Raw genomic sequence first — 22746 nt, 5'->3', positions numbered from 1 at the left:
AATAGAATACAAAGTATTAAAATATATCACCTGTAGTGAGGCTAAGTATTTTGTTATGAAACTTTCACTTTTGCACATGTGGGTAAGTGGGTGGGTAGGGAATCTGGAAGTGGATTTCAGCCAAAAAAGTTCAAAACCAACGAGGTAGAGTCGCTCATGGGATTGTTTACTAGAGTTCTCTTGTTTCTTTCTTCCATACCAGAAATAGTTGTATTCCAACTAGCAACTATAGTATTTATTTTTATCATATACATATCAGATTATCCTATAAGGAAGAAGATTGTGCATTGTCAAAGACAGTAATGAAGAAAGCAATGATACTGATTTGATTCAGTCTATTGCAATAGGGAGAGCGGCCCAGATCTGAGATCATGGAGCCTCAGCAGCTGGTTTCTCCTTAGCTTCACAGGGAGGAGTGGAGACGCCCCAGGTGGGATGCTTTACCCTATGCATTGTTCTGTCATCAAGGGAAGTCTCCATCAGTTAGCTGTGCAGGAAAAGTTGATCTCTGTGTCTAGTTAATTGCAGGGGGGACAAACAGTTCTAATCTCAGCTAAGCCATCCGTGAGACAAAGAACAAGGAGCTGTCTGTCTTTGCCAGCATGTGCAGGTAAAAGGGGAAAGGTCTGTGTTTGTCCCTGCCAAAGGTAAACAACGGGGTCCTCAAGAGTCTCTGGGGGTCACGAGAAAGAGTGGCCAGTGAGTCTTTCTCACATAGTATGGGAAAGGTTGCTCTTTGCGGTCAGCCATTTCCTGGAACACAAGAGTGAGGGGATTTTGGAAAACAAAAGCTTGGGGAATTTCCTACCTGAGAGCTCAGGTTAACTTCAACATTGTCAGTTTTCTCCTCTGGATTGGCTTTAAAGAAAGCACAGGACCAAATTTCACACCCACTTCCTACAAATGGGCAGAGCGTGAATCCAGCTAATTTCTTGGATGATAATTGATGGTGGTTAACGCTGCTGAGTGCATAATTCTGTAACAGGAAACTTCTTTTTAATCTAAGACTACTTAATACTGAAAATGATAATTTAAAATGGATCTCCTTTCAGGGCAAAATTTAATAGAAGACAGAAAAAATAATTTGAATGGACATTTATCTTGAAAAATGACACTTAAAATAATAAAAATAAATTTGCTGAATCACTTATTTAATACAAGGCAAGTTATAATTGCAGCTGTAAGCTAATTTTAGCACAAAGAATGGATGAGGCATTGATTCGAAGCCATAGCTTCATACAACACACTTTACTTGTGATTTTCATAGCACAATTTGATGGAAGATACCATTTGCAAAAACTATTCAAGACTTCTTCAATTTTCTGAGATGTCTCAGTCTTTTGATGTTCATTTTATTCCTTTTTGAAGTTTCTGTATATCCTCTTCTACATTTGGTAAGCAGTCTAACTCTATTAAATGTTCATTTGTCAGTGGAGTCCTTACCGTTCCCTGACATCAGGTTTTTATCCTTTCCATGTGATGTCATCTTGCAGTTGATTGGCACTGAATATGTTGTATTGCTGGATATTTAAAACATATATGTTGACTCAGTGTGTGGACTGACAGAGTAAACATTTTCTGGGTTCTGCAGTAAATATTTTCCTTTAGTTCACGATGAAACTCATTGTTCTATTAAATTCCTAATCTTGGGGCTTCCCTGGTAGCGCAGTGGTTGAGAATCCGCCTGCCAATGCAGGGGACACGGGTTCGAGCCCTGGTCTGGGAAGATCCCACGTGCTGTGGAACAACTAAGCCTGTGCGCCACCACTACTGAGCCTGTGCTCTAGAACGTGCGAGCCACAACTACTGAAGCCTGTGCACCCAGAGCCCGTGCTCCACAATAAGAGAAACCACCGCAATGAGAAGCCCAGGCACTGCAACAAAGAGTAGCCCCCGCTCACAACAACTAGAGAAAGCCCGCGTGCAGTAAAGAAGACACAACGCAGCAAGAAATAAATATATATATATATATATATTTTTTTTTTTTTTTTTTTTTTTTTTTTTTTTTCTTTTTGCGGTATGCGGGCCTCTCACTGTTGTGGCCTCTCCCGTTGTGGAGCACAGGCTCCGGATGCGCAGGCCCAGCGGCCATGGCTCACGGGCCCAGCCGCTCCGCGGCATATGGGATCCTCCCAGACCGGGGCACGAACCCGTATCCCCTGCATCGGCAGGCGGACTCCCAACCACTGCGCCACCAGGGAGGCCCAATAAATATATTTTTTAAAAAAATTCCTGGGCTTCCGTGGTGGCGCAGTGGTTGAGAGTCCGCCTGCCGATGCGGGGGACACGGGTTCGTGCCCTGGTCCGGGAGGATCCCACAAGCCTGGAGCGGCTGGGCCTGTGAGCCATGGCCGCTGGGCCTGCGCATCCGGAGCCTGTGCTCTGCAATGGGAGAGGCCACAACAGTGAGAGGCCCGTGTACCACAATATATATATATATATATTCCTAATCTTGAAGACTTCAAAACAAAACTCCAATAGCAGCCACCCCTCTGCATTTTCATGCTTTAGTTCATGTAATTCTCACTTCAACTCTATGAGACAGGTGTCATTATTATACCTAGTACATAAAAAATGAAGGCTTTGAGAATTTGTGTAATTTTCCCTAAATCCCACAGTCACCAATGGCAGTGTCAGGACATGAACGCAGGAATCTTAATAACACAATTTGTACTCTTTGCTGAAACGAGATGCTAGCCTTCTCCTCACCAAGACTACCCACTTTCTATTTTTCCTACTTTTATTGTTCCCTTTGCCTGGATTTCTTTATCTACTTACTGGAAATTTAGTTTTATCTTTTTATAGATTTTTAGCCAATTTAAATTCTTTGTAGGAAAAAAGAGAGGTGTATGCATTTTTTAAAAAGCAAATAACTTTTTCAAGGGAATCTGGAGGGAAAGTGCACAAGGTTCTGGATCCTGTGAACTACAGCCTCACTTGGGATCTTCACTCACTTGCTGAGTGGTCTGAGGTCAAGGTTAGAGCTCCAAGGTCCTCACTTGTAAACACTGAAGTTATTATTACCTCTCTCATAAGGTTATTTTAAGATTAAACACAATAATACATCTAAAGTGCTTGGCATCTTGTCTTTTACATGGAAGGCACCTAATAAACATTTCTATCACCAGTGTTTTTTATGCTGACAGTGAGACAGGTCTTCCAGGAAACAGTGTCCAGGGCTGGGAAAAAGCAGCCCTACTTCATTCGAGTTCCACTACCATTATGTAACATTTATTTTTCTCGATTTTTAAGTCATGAAGATGAGACGACCATTATTTTTTTCAGGTTGAGTGGATTCTTAAAACTTCTTTGGAGAGGCACCATCTAAGTTAATTCTGTAATGATCAAGTTACAAAAATTTTATTAATTTGAAGATAGACAATATGGCACTGATGTAAGCACCTATGACTCTCAAAGGAGAGCGACACGATCCTGGCATGACTAATTCTGGGTGCTCGTGTAATGCTAGAACCTGTTGGTGTGATTAGAAAGTCCATGGGGGGCTTCCCTGGTGGCGCAGTGGTTAAGAATCCACCTGCCAATGCAGGGGACATGGGTTTGAGCCCTCGTTTGGGAAGATCCCACATGCCATGGAGCAACTAAGCCCAGGAGCCACAACTACTGAAGCCTATATGCCTAGAGCCCGTGCTCTGCAACAAGAGAAGCCACCACAATGAGAAGCCCATGCATCACAACGAAGAGCAGCCCCTGCTCGCCGCAACTAGAGAAAGCCTTCATGCAGCAGTGAAGACCCAACACAGCCAAATAAATAAATAAGTAAAAGAAAGTCCACATGTGATCATGCTTTTGATCACGGTGGTGGTAGGTGAAACTTCCTTGCCCAGTCAAGATTTCTGTGGGCTACATGTTCTTCTACAGTGACTGATTTCTGTTCTTATTTGGACTCATATTTGCAAAGAAGCACTATATGTTATGTTTCAACTTTAAATTTTAAAATATATCATATGGTCCAGAACAAAAGCAATGTTCTTAAGTACCTCTGAAAGGTCAAATGTAGATGATCTATGTAAATTCAGTTAGGGATCAAAATAGCCAGACTTCTTCCAGTGAGAAGAACTGAACTGACAGTCTTTGAAAATCTTTCTCTGGAGACTTCTTACAGTAACAGGGAAAAATGTGGGTTCTTGGTCAGTTTCTCAACAAATACAATTTCCTGAAATATCTCAGGGCTTTGTCATACCTTATACCCTTTTCAACAAAGAAAGTTGTCTTAACTATTCCCTTATAAAAAGGCATAGAGTAAGAGAATTGAGAATGTTAATTACAAATGAGATAGTGGATTTACAAACTATTAAGAGCTGCAGAACTCTTGCAATACTAAATTATTCTGAGTTTTTTTTTATTTTTTATTTTTTTGCGGTACGCGGGGCTCTCACTGCTGTGGCCTCTCAGGTTGCGGAGCACAGGCTCCAGACGCGCAGGCTCAGCGGCCATGGCTCACGGGCCCAGCCACTCCGCGGCATGTGGGATCTTCCCGGACCGGGGCACGAACCCGCGTCCCCTGCATCGGCAGGTGGACACTCAACCACTGCGCCACCAGGGAAGCCCAATATTCTGATTTTTCATTAAATATTTTTTATTCAGTTTTAAGATCACAGTTAAAGTACTTTAGCATGTTATACACATGACTTACATGTGCAATTTTTAGAAATATCAAATTAAGTATAAGATTTTGAAGAAAGAAATTATATAAATGTGTATATTGACTTTTACTACACATATATCTAAGAAAGCAATAATTCTGTTGTACCATTAAGTGGAAATCATTTATTACATGGCATGTTTACATCAACTCTAAAGAGAACCAAGCCAATTTCTGAAAGCAAGAAAAATGAGCGATTCAGTCAAGCTGAAAACTGTCAACAGATTTAAGACCTCGTGGTCAAATGAAGCTGTAGTTAATTTATAATAGGTAAGTAAGCAATTCAAACCTATGGGAAAAGTTCATAATCTGGGAATATGGACTCTCAGGTGGTTTTTATTCCTTTTCGACAGATTCCTGAGAGCAAGCCACGAGTGCTAAGGAAATGAGAAACGTTGCCGAGCAAGTGCTGAGCTCCAGATCACAAACCTCCCCCACCCCAGTTCTGCCGCTACGAGCTGAGGCACTAAAGTGAGGTATCATGGGACGTGAGCACTCCCCCGAGGCCGCCAGGGGAGGTCATGGTTAGTCCACGAAACGCGTGCCTCTGTGATTGAGGTTAGAGCTTGTGAGGTAAGACGTGTGGTGCGGTTCAGTGGTAGGGTGTGGAGGCATGGAATTAGGTCCTTGCTCCTCGGTAACCAGTTCTGGCCCAAGTTATTAGAAAATCTTTGGAAAGAGTAGTAATTTTCACAATAACTAATTCTGTGCATAAAGCTCAAATTAAGGGCAGGATCAATTTTGACCACTGACTGCAACAAGGAAACAGTGGCCACCGAACTTCTAAGTACAAGGTTTCTTCTTTTCCATTATTAGTATAAATCATACCACCACAAATAAAATTTGGCCAGGAGAGGAAACTTTTTTTGTATGTGTGAAGAAAATGTATATTCATATTTTTAAGGAAAGCGTAGCACAAACAGATGGACGTGTATGAGGGGAATCAAATGTACTTGTCTTGTTCACTCTTTTGCTGCTTCTTTTTCAAAAATGTAAGATAATGTCCCCAGTGAACAGGACAAGGTCATTTAATATGGGGTATAATAAACTTCACTATCACTTCCAAACTATATAAAAGCAAAGCAGTCCATCAAACCCTGAATACATCACCAGACATATCTGGTAAGATGAACTGAACAACTGTTTCTTTTTTTATGGTAAGTATGATGTTAGTCAATCTAAATAAGATAACTGTAAAAAAAAATTCCCCAAACTCAAATAAACACAAAATCCAAATCTAATTCTTTGGGAATGCTTGTCTAAATAAAAGCAACACCTAATTAACAATTAGTACACTCTTTATAAGGTGCAAAACAAGATCCTATGTGGGGAAAGCTAAATTTTAATTCCCACCTAGCAGTCACTCTGAATACTTTATAGGTCAAATGTAATAAGAGCATTTGCTTCTACTGCCCATTTTCAGCAATACATTGTTCTCTCTGGAGAAGGTGGTTTGGGAAGTCAAAACACTGCAGTGGAAAACAGTGGCACTGAAGGTAGAAGCAAAAAAAGACAAACCTTTGAAACAGGACTTACTGGAATTAACCGTTAAAGCCGAGGTAGCCCATTAGGATTGGCCTTATCTGAGGGCTCTGTGGAGCAGTGCAATCAAAGATGAACCTTCTCACAGCATCACGTACACCCCGACTTCCCCTTTACAAATGATGACTCCAGGCCTTGCACGACTTCCTTCCTTTTCCCCCAAGAAGCGGCGATGCTTCCCCTTTGCTGTATGGATGCTGGCCTCCAGCCTCCAGCTGCTGGTCTCCAGAACACTTAGGATTCATACAGTACTTTAGCAGGCAGCATGGTCCCACTGCTTCACATTAATGCCAAATGCCAAACTTGGAACAGAGTTACTTGATATTCCCCATCCCTCCCCCGGAACTGTATAAACAAAACATGTCATTCAGTTTTCAGCTTACTCCTAGTGCTGTATTGATTTATAATCTGCTTGAGATTTTACATAGGTGCAAACATTTCCAGAGGATGAGCCAAGGACTACAGAGGGCAAACAAAATTTTCTATGACTCAGGCAGAGTAGCATCTGACTTGATAAGAGAGTGACAGGGATTACACAAGTTGGATTCTAAATAACCAGACCCGTTCAGATGCTCCTTTTTGTTCACAGTGTTCCATCCCTTTTTTTCTCTGCAGCAGTTTGAATGGCAGGAACTATAATAACAGTGATAACGTGGGAATGAGTTGAGCATGGCTTTGAGGGGGCACTGGTAGAAAGCTCATCTGACGGAATTAAATAAATATATTTTCGGGGGGGAAAAGACTGTCAGAATTACAATGGTATGATATATCCCTTTAAAAAAGAGGGCTTTAAAGAATTCACCATTTTGATCTAAAATCTGGGACCTAACCTAGTTTGGGGATAAGAACCTGTGTCTTCAAAGTGGCTGTGGGACCTTTTGCCTTTTCCTGGCCTCAATACAGTTATCCAAACAAATAAACACTTAAGAAGGGCGTCTTACAGTATTTTCTCTCTTTCACTCAGCTTCTTGGAGCTGCAGCTTCAGTAACTATAGTATACTCTACACACTTCAAAATTACATAGGAAAATACCCAGAATAACTAAATAAATAAAAGGCTAAAGAAAACTGGAACAGTACTGTGTCTCCATCTGAGACTAAATCATCCACTTCCAGCAACACAGAGAAGGGCTAGGACAATTTTGTTCCAAAGATTTATATACAGGTTTGAATCTAGAAATTAAGGTAAAAGCATAAATATTGAGAATTTCAACTAGATTCAGAATGGTTTCAGAAAGATATGATACAACAATTTAGAATAAAACAAAGGCAGAAGAGCATCATATTTTGGTTTGCTTGAAATATATATAAGGTGCAACAACTTTTTCTCTTGAGGATGCTTGTGGGACAAATGTTAGTGTAGATGGTGTTTGCTGGCAGATTAAGGTACACACCATAGCAATATGATTTTCCAAAATAAAAAAGAATGACAGAAGTGAAATGAAAATGATAAATGGGGGAGGGTACTACATGTTGGTCTGCAATATTTGTGCTCACAAATGTTGTTACCTGAAAATACCAACACCCCTCTCCAGTGGATTCAGGGCATGAGAAAAGCACTATTTTTGAAATCAAGACATTACTCAGAGAAATGACAAGGTGAATGTCTAAAAGACTATAAAGCTTGGCAGGATTTCTGCTACTCTCAGTGCCTAACCACTTAAAAATTAAGCATGTCTACAAAAAGGTGGGTTTTTTTTTTTTCCTAAAGTACCTGAAAACACTCGTATCCAGTAGGTTGCCCTCCACCCCGACCCCTGCCTAAGGGAAAAGCCACTGAGGTTTAGGAAAAGCAGATCAAGTAAGATATATTAATCACATAGAAAAAAGTCATCTTTTGTTTTGCTCCTTTTTAAGAAAGGTCCCATGAATATACAGCACTCTGTTAAGGAACTATAGTGAAATGTAATCAGAGGACTGGAGGAGAGGGCACTGGCAAAAATAGACCTATTCTAACATGTTCTAGAGAATAACAAGTTAGTGCCATTGTCAAGGTGCATGTTCTGCACCAAAAAACTTTTGTTGTTGATTTCATTTTTTGGGGGGATTTTAGCTAATTATAATTTTTAAATCACTGCTAGCAAGTGGTCCACAAACTCCAACAGCCACCAACACTGGGACCCAGCAATTTTCAAACATTCACTTTGTGTTTCGAAATTTAGAAAATATTAATACAACAGCATCATAGTAAAAATATCATGCTAAAATCTGGGGTTGCTCACCTGATTTACTTCGGTGTGAATGGGGCTAAGCTTCTGCCTCTGATTAACCTTGCTTACTAATTCCTTCTTCCTCCATGTCCACAAGGAATATGCATTTTTGAGGACACCGTTCCAATGCCCTGATGCCCTCTTTACCTGCTTTGAAAAAAAAAAAAAAAGCCCAAATCTCGCTGTTCTTTTTCAATTCTGTTAGTATGTTGTACATATTTTCTAGCACCAAAACTGAAGTAATATCTACAACCGTGAAAAACTAAACCTAGTCAGTACGAATAGAGTCAATTTTTTGTATGGCTATGAGGTCAAATTACGATGAGAAAAAAAATCATCATTACAATTCAGTAAAGTATAAATAAGATAGCTAGATAAAACCTTGTAAACTGTCACCATTTAGAGATCTAATTCAAAAGTTTCAAACTTGAACTAACACTATCAAAATTCCGCCAGTTTGAAAACCAGTAAAAATTATTGCTGGAATCCAATACTTAAAATTTGGTAGTTTGTGCTGTGATGCAAGAGTGGGGAAATACTTTGTGCTATGGAACAAATACCCTGTAAAATCTGTAGCCGCCGACTAATTTTGATTTATCACTTTGCATCTGTTGCTAAGAAACAAGATACTGTGAATGTCAGGTGATGGAGTCAATATGTTGAATGTTCTAAGCCAGTTAATCCAGTTGCACTGGCATATGTATGGTTGGTTTTATGTTCAAAAGCAACAAAACATGAAAAGGAAACAGGAAACTTGCAGGTGGATCTATAACTGCGAGTCCCACTCTGGTCAGGCACACCTCCCTCATCAATACCTCCGTAACCACAAAAACTCAAAATGGCTCTAAAAACCTGCAGTGCCAATTAGGCTGTGCATAGCAATTGCTACCCGTCCAGTCTGTCTGGGATGGATGTAAAAGGGCTGTAGCTCAAAGACCACACAAAGTGAGTGTGTCTTCAATGTGTTCTGAATAGTGAAGTAATCCTAAGGTCACTTCTGAATACTATTTTTCTTTTTTTGTCTGTATGAACGATCCATTGGTCACTCAGACCCTTGTGTAAAAATAAAAGAATCCTCAAGGCATGAAAACATCAGTAATCTGTAATCTGCTGGACTCTTCCCCTGTCTGGGAAAATATTCTCCACAATTGGACCCAAGCAAATTCTTCTTGGTCACTCAAGGCTAAGAAAAAAATTCTGCTTGTAAGAACTGTAATTTTTCTTCTTCTCTCTCTTTCTCTTTTTTTTTTTTTTTTTCTTTTTTTTTGCGGTATGCGGGCCTCTCACTGTTGTGGCCTCCCCCGTTGCGGAGCACAGGCTCCGGACGCGCAGGCTCCGGACGCGCAGGCTCAGCGGCCATGGCTCACGGGCCCAGCCGCTCCGCGGCATATGGGATCCTCCCAGACCGGGGCACGAACCCGTATCCCCTGCATCGGCAGGCGGACTCTCAACCACTTGCGCCACCACGGAGGCCCTCTCTCTTTCTCTTTGTGCCAGCAAACTACCACTCTGGTGGCCAATATAAAAGTGCAGAATATATGGACCACAAGGCCGAGCATACACCGCTAACAGCGGTACATCTGCCTGCCCGTGCTGTTTGGGAGTCTCTGGAAGAGGCTTTTTAATATTATTCTACAATATAAATGTAGGTATAACCTATTCTATAAACCATCTTAGAACATAAACCTCCATGTACAAAAAAGACTAAGAATATCTAATAATAACTAGTGCAGTGTGTCAGGTTTTGTTTTTTTGCTTTTGGTTTTTGTTTTGAAAGAATAACAAGGTAATATACGAAACTAGTTTCACACTCTCTGGTTGGTAAAAGAGATGCTGGATGAGCTAAAGTAAAGGCAGCCTTTTACCAAGTTACCACCTATTACCATCAAAAGCCTTCTATAGAAAGCAAAGCTCTAGGATCATCCCATTTCTGCTCATTATCAGACAGACAACATCACCCTCAAAGACTCTGGGTTCTGAAAGAACAAACTGGCCCAGGGTGCCAACTTCTGCTTCAAGTGAATCTGGGCCGTGTAGGGCAACAAGCACTTGTTTGCTGTCTCTATCTGCCACCACATGGACTCACTAGCATCTCTCAATAAAGACAAGGCTAGGGTAGTAGGTAAAGCACAATGTTTTACAATTAAAGGGCGCTTCACTGGTCAGCGCAAGAAATAAGTACAGGAGTCGGGGGCATTTCTTTTGGCTGTCCATCATGGGGGAGCGGAGTTGATCTCTGACTTCTATGCATGTTCCATGGCAGCCACTTCGGCCGGCACAGCGAGGCTGAAGAACGCAGACACGGCGGGCATCTCCGGGGTGCTGCTCCGCGTCTCCGTGGCCCCTCGGTTGTGTGAGCACTCGTCATTGCAGCCTGTCTCGGTCACCTTAGCAAGACTCCTCTGCAGTTGTTCCTTTGGTTTGTCATCCAAAGTACCTCCTGCTGGTGATACCCGGCCATCTGCTGTCCTGACAAGGTGTGTGATCTTGGTTTTCCTTGCTTTTCTCTTTTGACTGCCCACCAAGGGTTCTTGCGCCCTTGTTGGCTCTGGAGTGTTGGGAATGGATGGGGCATTTGTAACCTTATAAGCAGGCTCTGTGGTGTTTCTGTCTTCTGAAAATATGGCTTCTGTAGGGTGAATGGCAGCCAAGAAGAGTTGCTTGTTTGACCATTTATCCCCACTTCCTTTTTCCGGAACATTAGGCTTCTCCTTTTTGTGCTTGTATTTGCTGACAATTTTGTGGAATAAGTTCTTTTTCTGAGACTGGAAAGGACCTTTGCTGGTTTGGGTCGGTTCTGGGGACATATGTCCGGTCTTCTTCTTTTTTCTTGGGACAGGTACACATTTCTGGTCCAATGTAACAGGACTATACTGAGGGAGGCTGTTGAATTTCTTTTCAAATTCTTCATCCAGCTTTGCTGAGCCAAGGAGAGAGTCTTCCTTTGGCTTTGTCTTCTTGAACTTCTTGCTTCCACTGGTCCCACTCTGGTGAAATGTCCAGCTTTCTTCATGCCAACACTCTTCATGATCAGAGGACTTTCCTTTTCCTGACCTTCGTTTCCCTCTGCCAACATTAGCTCGCAGAGAGGTGAGCATACCCTCAGACACCAGGGTTTTATAAAGAGCACCTTTGCAAGACCTCTCAGATTTCCGGGAGCCACAAGTCTCTATTTTTCTGTGACACTCACTGTCCTCAGGCTTGGCCTGTCCCGATAGACTGGGTGGTAATGCATCCTCTGTAGGGGTCAAAGGTTCTGCTTTTATACCCTCCTGGACCTCACCAAAAATGTTCTTGCTGGTAGAAATACTGATAAAATCTTGAGGTCTTGACTCTTGGGTGGTGTCTGAGGATTTCTCCTTTGACATTTTCTTCTCTCTTGATTTCACTCTCTTCTTTGGTGGCTTGGCATCCAAAATGCTTCCCTTGCCACTCGAGGATGTATGCACCTGCTTGCGAGGGGTATCTCCAAGCTTCTCGATGCCCCAGTCTCCCTTTGCAACAGCTTCAATGGTGTACATGACACTCTCGATATCAGATTCCGAGGACTGCCTCTTTTTGCAAGTCTTCTTGGGTGTGGATTTATCATTTCCCTGTCGATCCATTTTGGTTTTCTTCGTTTCCTTTTTTAGCTTTTCTGGTTTGCTTAACGCTGTGGGAATCTCGATGATCCTAATGCCATGAGGATGGCACATGTGATCCTTCCTACTGGGAACATCGCTTATTATTATCTTGCTACTGCCAGAGTAAGAAAAATCAGGGAAGTGACTACATTTTTGATCTTCCTCTAATTCTTCCTTTTTAATTGCTTTAGGAGCTTCCATTTTTATACCCATTATATCATCCATTCGCAGCTCCTCAAAATTTCTTAATTCCTTAGAATCTCTTACATTTTCCTTAGCTGATTTTTCAAATTCTGCTTCTTTCTGGAACCTGGCTTCATCTATTTTCTCCATTTTCATTTCTCTTTCTTCCTTGCCCTTCTCCAGTTCTTGAATTCTTCCGCCATCTGATTCTTTGGCTTTTATTAGCTTTGATTCTTCCATTTTCACCCCCTCTGTCTCTGCCAGTTGAAAGAGTGCAGACTCTCCACAGCGTTTTACAGGTTCAGCACCGCCCAACTGTGAAGTCTTCGAACAGATCTCTGCAAACTGAAACAAGGCTGATGCTTGACATTGTTTTGACGGAACATCAGGGTGGGAGGTACCTGAAGATATCTCGGCAAACTGAAATAATGGTGACTCCTGACGCAATTCAGAGGATTCTGAAACATCAGGCCTGCAAGTGCCAGAGGATATCTCTGGTGTACCAAGAACATGTTCTCCAGCTAAAAGCAGCATGCTCAGGCCTCCCATTTGAGTAGGATCAGCCAGCCCAAAGTTAAGCTGAGGCATTTCTTCAGGCTTTGTTTTCTTGGGGCTTGGCAAGGCTCTTGAAGAGTCAGATGGGAAGGCCCATAGTTTCTCCCGTGGATTGACAGTGGATGTTGGGGATTTCACAGGCTTGTTTGTGGTAGCACACCATTTGTAGCCAGGATTTGCTTTCATAAATGCATGTTTATACTCCTTGGCCATGTCTGTGTATTTCTGCTTTTCCTTTGGATCGAGAACAGCCCACCAATCAGCTAGTATCTTGGTAGCACCTCGGTTATCAAGCCTGTTCCTGTGTTCCTGACGTACAAGAGAGCGATGACGTTTGCAAAATAAGAGAAATGCATTCATTGGTCTCCGGGCTCGCTGTTCTGGTGATTCATCATCTTCAGTTTCACCATCTTGCTCTAGACCAGCGGCCCCAAGAAGTTGAACCTTATCAATATCCTCCTCTTCGTCTTCCTCTTCTTCCTCTTCTGAAAAGTCAAGAAGTTTCTTTGCTAGCAATGGATGCCACTGAAGGCACTTTCGTTTTGGTCGTTTTCCAGCTCCTTCTCCTTCTGCGGAATAATCTTTATTTCTATGACTGCCTTTCATTACTCTGACCGGTCAAGTCAAGACTTTCCATCGTGAGTTCAATGGAACATCAGAACTTCCAGCTTCTGTGATGCAGCAGAATTCCAGGAAGGCAAACGGAAAGTACACAGGGAGGAAGATGAACTGCGGCAAAGCCTGTGTCCTATGATACTGACCGCGCGGGTTCGCCGGGCGCGAGGGCGTGTGTGTGGCTCGCCCTCAGCGGCCAGTCAGGGCTTCTCTATGGGAAAGTGGAGAGAGAGGAGCTCGCGGAGCCGCTCGGCCTCCCTTCACTGTACACTCCAAGATTCTGCTGTTTAAAGAGTGACTCTCATAACCACTAAGGACCTACTCTATAGCACAGGGAACTATACTCAATATTTTGTAATAACCTATAATGGAAAAGAATCTGAAGAAGAATATATATATATGAATCACTGTGCTGTACACCTAAAACTAACACAACATTGTAAATCAACTATACTTCAACTTAAAATGATGAATTAATTAATCTAATTAAATACAATTTCTTCCCTAAAAAAATAAGAATGACTCTCAACTCTTCTAAACATATAAAATATTTTCTTAAACCTTAATCCACCCACTCCTGACACGTTAGGACCTGAGGCAAGACTGCGCTGTGCTGGAGGCTGAGGCCCTGCCCTCCAGCTCTGGGTCTGCCCCGTGTCCTGTAGGGCCTTGCTTACGGGACGGAACGTGGACGCCCAGCCACGTAGCCAAGCTCCCACCTCCCCTGCTGCACACAGATGAGCTTGGCCCCCTGGGGCCTGCAAGCGTCACATCTGTGGCTGGGCTCGTCTTCTAGACCATGGTCGTCACCTGGAAGCTTCTTAGAAATGCAGAATCTCAGGTCCCACCCAGACCTACTGAACAGTAGTCTACTTTTTCATAAAATCTCTACGTGACTTATGTGCAAGTTAGAGCTTGAGAGCCTTTGCTCTCACGTGGGAGGCTGAGGTCAGAGGCACCCATCTCTTAAGTTTAAGAGACTCCCTGTTAAAATGCTTTGTTCGTCTTCTGACCTCTGAAGGACTTGAGAAGATTCTGGCCAATGATCAGTTCTGTTCAATTCCTTGTTGGACTTAAGGTACATTCCAAACCATAGCTGATTTTTCCTCTTATACATTTCATTTTTTTCGGTCAGGTAATTTTCCTTAAGCTGTATTCTTAGTCAGAATGCACCCCACCCACCCTACTCTGTCAATATCACCTGCATCAGGGTGGCCACCTCTTCCGTGAAGCCCACCGCAATACCCCCAAGGAAGAGCTTCCGTTCTGACCCCATCCTCCTTAGTTGAAAACTCTGGTAGCCCATTCACTGCGTCTGCTCTGGTTATACAACTGAATCCTCCATGAGACAATCAGCTCCCTGACATAGGAGCTGAGTCCCATTCAGATTTAGATTCTCCATTACCCATAGCCGAGTCTATCAGATTTTAAATACACATGTGAAATTAAATCTGCCTCTCTTAAGTTTATTTTTGTGGCTCCTGCAATTCTCTGCTTGTGCCAGAAAGGAGATGAAAATAGCCCTGCAATTTTAATGAAGGTGGGTTTTACTCCTGGGTCTTACCACATTTAGGAAAGTGTATACATTTTGTACTTTCATGCAAAATTGTGCTTGGCACCGACCTGGTGGTCACGAAGGGAAGCAAGGGTGTTCTTCGATGAGAATTCTTGGGCAGCTGGGTCTAGTTCTGTTAGTGAACAGTATTCAAATGGAGGAATTGCTTTAGCTTGGAAAGTAGACCTCAGATATAGGAGGAATAGAGCAGAAGAAAAAGGAACTTATGAAAAACGGAATACAGAAGTGTAAAGGAAAGGTCAATGTCTATGACTGGCCCAGTCTTCTGGCTGTCTGTGTCCATGGATCATAACTCAGGAGTCATGGGAGTGCAGAGAGGGGGCAGGAACCTGCAACGGGGAGTCTGTGCTCTAGTTTTGGCTCTTCTGCTAATTAACTGAGCACCTGAGAAACTCACTAAACATTTGTGGGTCTCTGTTGTCACATCTGAAACATGAATAGTTGGTCAATGCTTCTTAACCAGAGAAGAAAGCTAGAAAAATGGGGGGGGGGGGGGTAGGGGATCTTGTTTAAAGACACGTGGCCAGGTGGGACACCCAGAAATGCGTATTTGCTGGGTTTGTGATGGGCCCCAAGTATGAGGTGCCTTTCTGATATTCAGTTCTGGTTAAGCATCAGTAAATCAGATGCTCTCTTAACATTCCTTCTAGCTCAAATATTCCCCAATTTCATGACTACCAGCCCCGTAGTGAATGCATGGTTAGGAGTCTACGGGTCTGGCAGACACTGCTGGTTGTACCCCTCTTCCTTTAGGAACAAAACCCAAAGTTTTTGCTCCGCACACGCCTCCCAGAATAACTATTACATTTCCCAGCTTTCCTTTCGGGATGTCCGTGGACTAAATTCTGGCCAAAGGGAAGTGGTGAGTGTAGGTTCTGGGAGCGCTCTTAAAAGACAGAGGTGTGCCCTCTTGCTTCTTCTTGCTGACAGGCATGCATAGATGATAATGGAAGATGGGCCAGCTGGGTCAGTGCCGGACATGGGAGCTGCCATAGGAGATGGGAGGGAACCAAGACAGTGTGGCCTGGGTCCAGGATACCAGGGAGTCGTGTCAGGAGGGAACTTCTACCCCCAGGCTTCCTTTATGTGTGAGAGAAAGACATTATCATCTAGTTAAAGTAACTGCAATTTTGCTCTTACTCTTTCTTTCAGCCAAACCCATTTTAAACTAAAACAATATGGAGCATGGAAAAGACTTTACGGACTCCAGTTACGCTTCCCAATCTTCATGTCAGCAGAAATTAAATGTCTGTTTACTGTGGCTTCTTGTTTTCTACTTCTGTAAGTGTAGTATGTTTATAAGACAGAGAATACTATTGTCTTTTACAGAGAGCACTTCTTTCACAGCCAAAAATTCATGGAGAGGTATCACAATTTTAGGAAGCACAGATTTCTTTTTATGATTTTATCTTATTCTCTACAAACATATATTATTTCCTTACCATATGCCATATATATATATATAAATATATATATATATATATATATATAATTTTTGCCCTCAAAAATGGTCAGTCACCATTAATTTTGTGTGAAATTTGGTAGGACCTGAACTACAGTGAAATACCAAGAACTGCCATTTAAATTACATATTATTGCTAATAATTGTTATGACTGGCAATAAGCAAACATGTGGTGTTGAGTTTTTTAAACGCTTCTACATTTTTTTTGAAAGTTTGGGCTTTGACAAGAGCTCATTAGGAAAAAACCTTTAATTCTTTTCCTTCTTATTTATAGTTGAACAAAAGCGCACACCTCCACACACCATATATGTATACGATAATGGAATTTGTTTCTTGTGAACTTGCATTTAGCCTGTGAAAATTACCTTTAATGACTTTGAAAGATATTGTGCTTTTTGCACATTTTAAGTTTCTGATGGGGGACAGGGATGAGGGGCAGTGATGGGAGGATGGTGAAAGAAAAATTATATATATACATATACATATATAGAGAGATATAGATATAGATATAGATATAGATATAAAATTCAGGGCATAAGACCTGCAAAATTCTGGGATTAAAAGTCATGTGAATAATCGTTTCCATTTCCAAACCTCTCTTAATAAATAATGGTAAAATGCCACAGTAGATATTTCAGGCCATTTAATAAAACTCTCTTTCTCTGTCTCTCTGTCTCCCTTCTCTCATACACACACACACACACAGCACACCCCAAAACAAACTCATTCTCACATACAGAATAGAAACTAAACCAAATCAAAGAAAGATGATTGGGTGGGGAAAGGAAATGGGGACTCTTATGAAGAGCTCTCTCTGTTTACCTTCATTCCTCTCATCCGGGTCAGTGTAGATGGAAGCCAGAGTAAAGAGGGAAAAGATAACAAAAGCCAATAAAATGAATGCCATTTCCAGGTTGGTAAATGGAAGCTCCATGAAAGACCACAAACTTCTTCGCCTGCAATAGAAAGCAGACACTGGCTTAGTATACCCTGGTCCAGAGAGAACTTGTTGAGTAATTATTTATTGTAGAATGAGATTTACTAAGACTTTTTAAGATACTTCTGTGCACCTGGAACAACACACCTGGCACTAGCAGAAATGGAGGGTGCTCTCGTTTTTTGAAATTTGGCATCAGTCTTGGTGTAATTGAACTTAGACTTTGCTGTGTAGACTGGAGGAGAACATGGGAGTCTGAAGGGCAGAGTCAATTTATGTGTTATGAGTTTTTTGGACAAAACCCTGGGAGTAAAGATAGAGTATACTTCATATCATGAAGGAAAAAATAATGTTGGTTTCTATCTCACTGACCACACCCAGGTTCAGAGTAATGTTCTTGTGCCTGAAGTTATCCAGCGTTTGCCAACCAGGTGATAAATCTACAATGGAAGCAATTTTTAGTGAAGAAACCATAGTCTTCAGAGTAGCTGGATCAAACTCAACCCAAATAAAGATAAATGTGTTAACAATTCAACCATGAGAACTTCCAATCTCAGACTCGAAAAAGGAGAGCTCATGTGTCTAGAAAGGAAAGCATAGTTCCATTGGGGGGAAAGGATAACATCTAGCTGGAAATAACCTCTGTCTTTCTGTCTTTCAATGTTTACTACATAAATGGAAAATATTTAAAACACTGCAGACATATGTGGGAATGTGATAATTTTCAGAAGACCCAAAGAAAGAGATTTCACATCTTTCCACTGCAACTCATTCCAAATTCTTTATTTACTGTCTATTTTAGGGAAATAACTTATTGGGGTCTTTCACCTAAGGGTTCAGTCTCCTTTAAATATATTTTTTAAATGACTTCATCATACCCTGTAGTTGAGAGACAAGATTTGAGGTGGGAGTTAGGCTTGCTCTCTTTCCTAGTTGCAGTCTTCCAGTGTTGCTATAGCAGAACAGAGGTGGGTGAGGGGATAATAAGTTCTTTAAAATCTGCTGGTTTTGAACAGATTTCTGATTCTTTTTTTTTCTTTTGGACATACTTCTTACAATTGACAATAGTTTGGGGGATATTGATCAGAAGTCTGTAGCTTTTCGTAGGTTTGTAGGACAGAAAATTAGACATGGAATTTATGTGTCATAGGTATGCACATGTTAAGATATGAAGAATACTACCGGGGCTTCCCTGGTGGCGCAGTGGTTGAGAATCCGCCTGCCAATGCAGGGGACACGGGTTCGAGCCCTGGTCTGGGAAGATCCCACATGCCGTGGAGCAACTAGGCCCGTGGGCCACAACTACTGAGCCTGCGCGTCTGGAGCTTGTGTTCCACAACAAGAGAGGCCGCGACAGTGAGAGGCCCGCGCACCGTGATGAAGAGAGGCCCCCGCTCGCCGCAACTAGAGGAAGCCACGCACAGAAACGAAGACCCAACACAGCCCAAAATAAATAAATTAAATTAAAAGAAACAAAAGAATACTACCAAGGGGGTTAAGATGTATCTTGGAAATTTTTCACATCAGTGCACATTGGTCGAGCTTATTCTGGTTACTGGAAGCTGAGCATTCTAGAGTATGGCTCTACTGTCATTTAACCACTCATATTGATGGGAATTTGGGTTCCTTCTAATTTTTTGTCATTGCCAACAACGCAGCAGAAAATATTTTTTTGTAAATATAAATTTTCACACAGGTACACATATCTCTAGGAAAGATTTATAGAAGTAGAACTGCTGGATGTATAAACTTTTGAAATGTTCCTTCACAAATTTCCCTGAAATTTACAACCTTATCAGTACTATATGTAAAGAACTGGTTCCCAAATCCTTCCTCAACACTCCCTCTTTCGGTTTTCCCCCCCAATTTGAAGTTAAAAATACGATCTCATGTTTAAATTGGCTTTTCCCTGATTTCTAGTGAGGTTGAACATTTTTTATGTGTTGATTTATTATTTATACAGTTTGCTCTGTGAATAACTTGTCTTTATCTTTTGCCCAGTTTTAAACTGGGCATTTGTAATTTTCTCACTGATTTGTAGACACTCATTATAAACTTTGGATAAAAAATTCCTTTCAGGGCTTCCCTGGTGGCGCAGTGGTTGAGAGTCTGCCTGCCGATGCAGGGGACGCGGGTTCGTCCCTAGGTGAAGTAGGTGAAGCTTCCTTGCCCAGTCAAGATTTCTGTTGGGCTACATGTTTTTCTACAGTGACTGATTTCTGTTCTTATTTGGACTCATATTTGCAAAGAAGCACTATATGTTATGTTTCAACTTTAAATTTTAAAATACATCATATGGTCCAGAACAAAAGCAATGTTCTTAAGTACCTCTGAATGTTCAAATGTAGATGATCTATGTAAATTCAGTTAGGGATCAAAATAGCCAGACTTCTTCCAGTGAATACTGAACTGACAGTCTTTGAAAATCTTTCTCTGGAGACTTCTTACAGTAACAGGGAAAAATGTGGGTTCTTGGTCAGTTTCTCAATAAATACAGTTTCCTGAAATATCTCAGGGCTTTGTCATACCTTATACCCTTTTCAACAAAGAAAGTTGTCTTAACTATTCCCTTATAAAAAGGCATAGAGTAAGAGAATTGAGAATGTTAATTACAAATGAGATAGTGGATTTACAAACTATTAAGAGCTGCAGAACTCTTGCAATACTAAAATATTCTGAGTTTTTTTTTATTTTTTATTTTTTTGCGGTACGCGGGCCTCTCACTGCTGTGGCCTCTCCCGTTGTGGAGCATGGGCTCCGGACGCGTAGGCTCAGCAGCCATGGCTCACGGGCCCAGCCACTCCGCGGCATGTAGGATCTTCCCGGACCGGGGCACGAACCCGCGTCCCCTGCATCGGCAGGTGGACTCTCAAACACTGCGCCACCAGGGAAGCCCAATATTCTGATTTTCTATTAAATATTTTTTATTCAGTTTTAAGATCACAGTTAAAGTACTTTAGCATGTTATACACATGACTTACATGTGCAATTTTTAGAAATTAAATTAAGTATAAGATTTTGAGGAAAGAAATTATATAAACGTGTATATTGACTTTTACTACACAAACATCTAAGAAACCAATAATTCTGTTGTACCATTAAGTGGAAATCATTTATTACATGGCACGTTTACACCAACTCTAAAGACAACCAAGCCAATTTCTGAAAGCAAGAAAAATGAGCAATTCGGTCATGCTGAAAACTGTCAACAGACTTAAGACCTGGTGGCCAAATGAAGCTGTGGTTAATTTATAATAGGTAAGTAAGCAATTCAAACCTATGGGAAAAGTTCATAATCTGGTAATGTGGACTCTCAGGTGGTTTTTATTCCTTTTCGACAGATTCCTGAGAGCAAGCCATGAATGCTAAGGAAATGAGAAACATGTTGCCGAGCATGTGCTGAGCTCCAGATCACAAACCTCCCCCACCCCAGTTCTGCCGCTACGAGCTGACGCACTAAAGGGAGGTGTCAGTGGACGTGAGCACTCCCCTGAGGCCGCCAGGGGATGTGATGGTTAGTCCACGAAACGCGTGCCTCTGTGATTTAGGTTAGAGCTTGTGAGGTAAGACGTGTGGTGCGGTGCAGTGGGAGGGTGTGGAGGCATGGAATTAGGTCCTTGCTCCTCGGTAACCAGTTCTGGCCCAAGTTATTAGAAAATCTCTGGAAAGAGTACTAATGTTCACAGTAACTAATTCTGTGCATAAAGATCAACTTAAGGAATTGACAGACCATTAGCCAGACTCATCAAGAAAAAAAGGGAGAAGACTCAAATCAATAGAATTAGAAATGAAAAAGGAGAAGTAACAACTCACGCTGCAGAAATACAAAAGATCATGAGAGATTACTACAAGCAACTCTATGCCAATAAAATGGACAACCTGGAAGAAATGGACAAATTCTTAGAAATGCACAACCTGCCAAGACTGAATCAGGAAGAAATAGAAAATATGAATAGACCAATCACAAGCCCTGAAATTGAAACTGTGATTAAAAATCTTCCAACAAACAAAAGCCCAGGACCAGATGGCTTCACAGGCGAATTCGATCAAACATTTAGAGAAGAGCTAACACCCATCCTTCTCAAACTCTTCCAAACAATTTCAGAGGAAGGAACACTCCCAAACTCATTCTACGAGGTCACCATCACCTTGATACCAAAACCAGGCAAGGATGTCCCAAAGAAAGAAAACTACAGGCCTATATCACTGATGAACATAGATGCAAAAATCCTCAACAAAATCCTAGCAAACAGAATCCAACAGCACATTAAAAGGATCATACACCATGATCAAGTGGGGTTTATTCCAGGAATGCAAGGATTACTCAATATACACAAATCAATCAATGTGATACACCATATTAACAAAATGAAGGAGAAAAACCATAGGATCATCTCAATAGATGCAGAGAAACTTTTGACAAAATTCAACACCCATTTATGATAAAAACCCTGCAGAAAGTAGGCATAGAGGGAACTTTCCTCAACCTAATCAAGGCCATATATGACAAACCCACAGCGAACATTGTCCTCAATGGTGGAAAACTGAAACCATTTCCACTAAGATCAAGAACAAGACAAGGTTGCCCACTCTCACCACTCTTATTCAACCTAGTTTTAGAAGTTTTAGCCACAGCAATCAGAGAAGAAAAGGAAATAAAAGGAATCCAAATCGGAAAAGAAGAAGTAAAGCTGTCACTGTTTGCAGATGACATGATACTATACATAGAGAATCCTAAAGATGCTACCAGAAAACTACTAGAGCTAATCAATGAATTTGGTAAAGTAGCAGGATACAAAATTAATGCACAGAAATCTCTGGCATTCCTGTACCGTAATGATGAAACATCTGAAAATGAAATCAAGAAAACACTCCCATTTACCATTGAAACATAAAGAATAAAATATCTAGGAATAAAACTACCTAAGGAGACAAAAGATCTGTATGCAGAAAATTATAAGACAATGATGAAAGAGATTAAAGATGATACAAATAGATGGAGAGATATACCATGCTTCTGGATTGGAAGAATCAATATTGTGAAAATGACTCTACTACCCAAAGCAATCTACAGATTCAATGCAATCCCTATCAAACTACCAGTGGCATTTTTCACAGAACTAGAACAAAAAATTTCAAAATTTGTTTGGAAACACAAAAGACCCCGAATAGCCAAAGCAATCTTGAGAACAAAAAACGGTGCTGGAGGAATCAGGCTCCCTGACTTAAGACTATACTACAAAGCTACAGTAATCAAGACAGTGTGGTACTGGCACAGAAACAGAAAGATAGATCAATGGAACAGGATAGAAAGCTCAGAGATCAACCCACGCACATATGGTCAACTTATCTTTGATAAAGGAGGCAGGAACGTACAGTG

General features: G+C 41.4%; 1 protein-coding gene across 1 annotated transcript; it reads right to left on the bottom strand.

The window, feature by feature from the left end:
* Positions 1-10499: 10499 nt before the first annotated feature.
* Positions 10500-13381, bottom strand: LOC132486666 (HMG box transcription factor BBX-like). Its single transcript, XM_060094194.1, is given in 3 exon segments — positions 10500-10665; positions 10667-11478; positions 12467-13381. Coding segments are annotated over 3 exon segments (1893 nt in total).
* Between the last annotated feature and the right edge of the window lie 9365 nt (positions 13382-22746).

Source organism: Mesoplodon densirostris, chromosome 1, assembly GCF_025265405.1.
Source record: "Mesoplodon densirostris isolate mMesDen1 chromosome 1, mMesDen1 primary haplotype, whole genome shotgun sequence".
Classification (NCBI taxonomy): Eukaryota; Metazoa; Chordata; class Mammalia; order Artiodactyla; family Ziphiidae; genus Mesoplodon; species Mesoplodon densirostris.
Note: the sequence above shows the minus strand (reverse complement) of the source record. Positions and strands in the feature narration are given on the sequence as shown.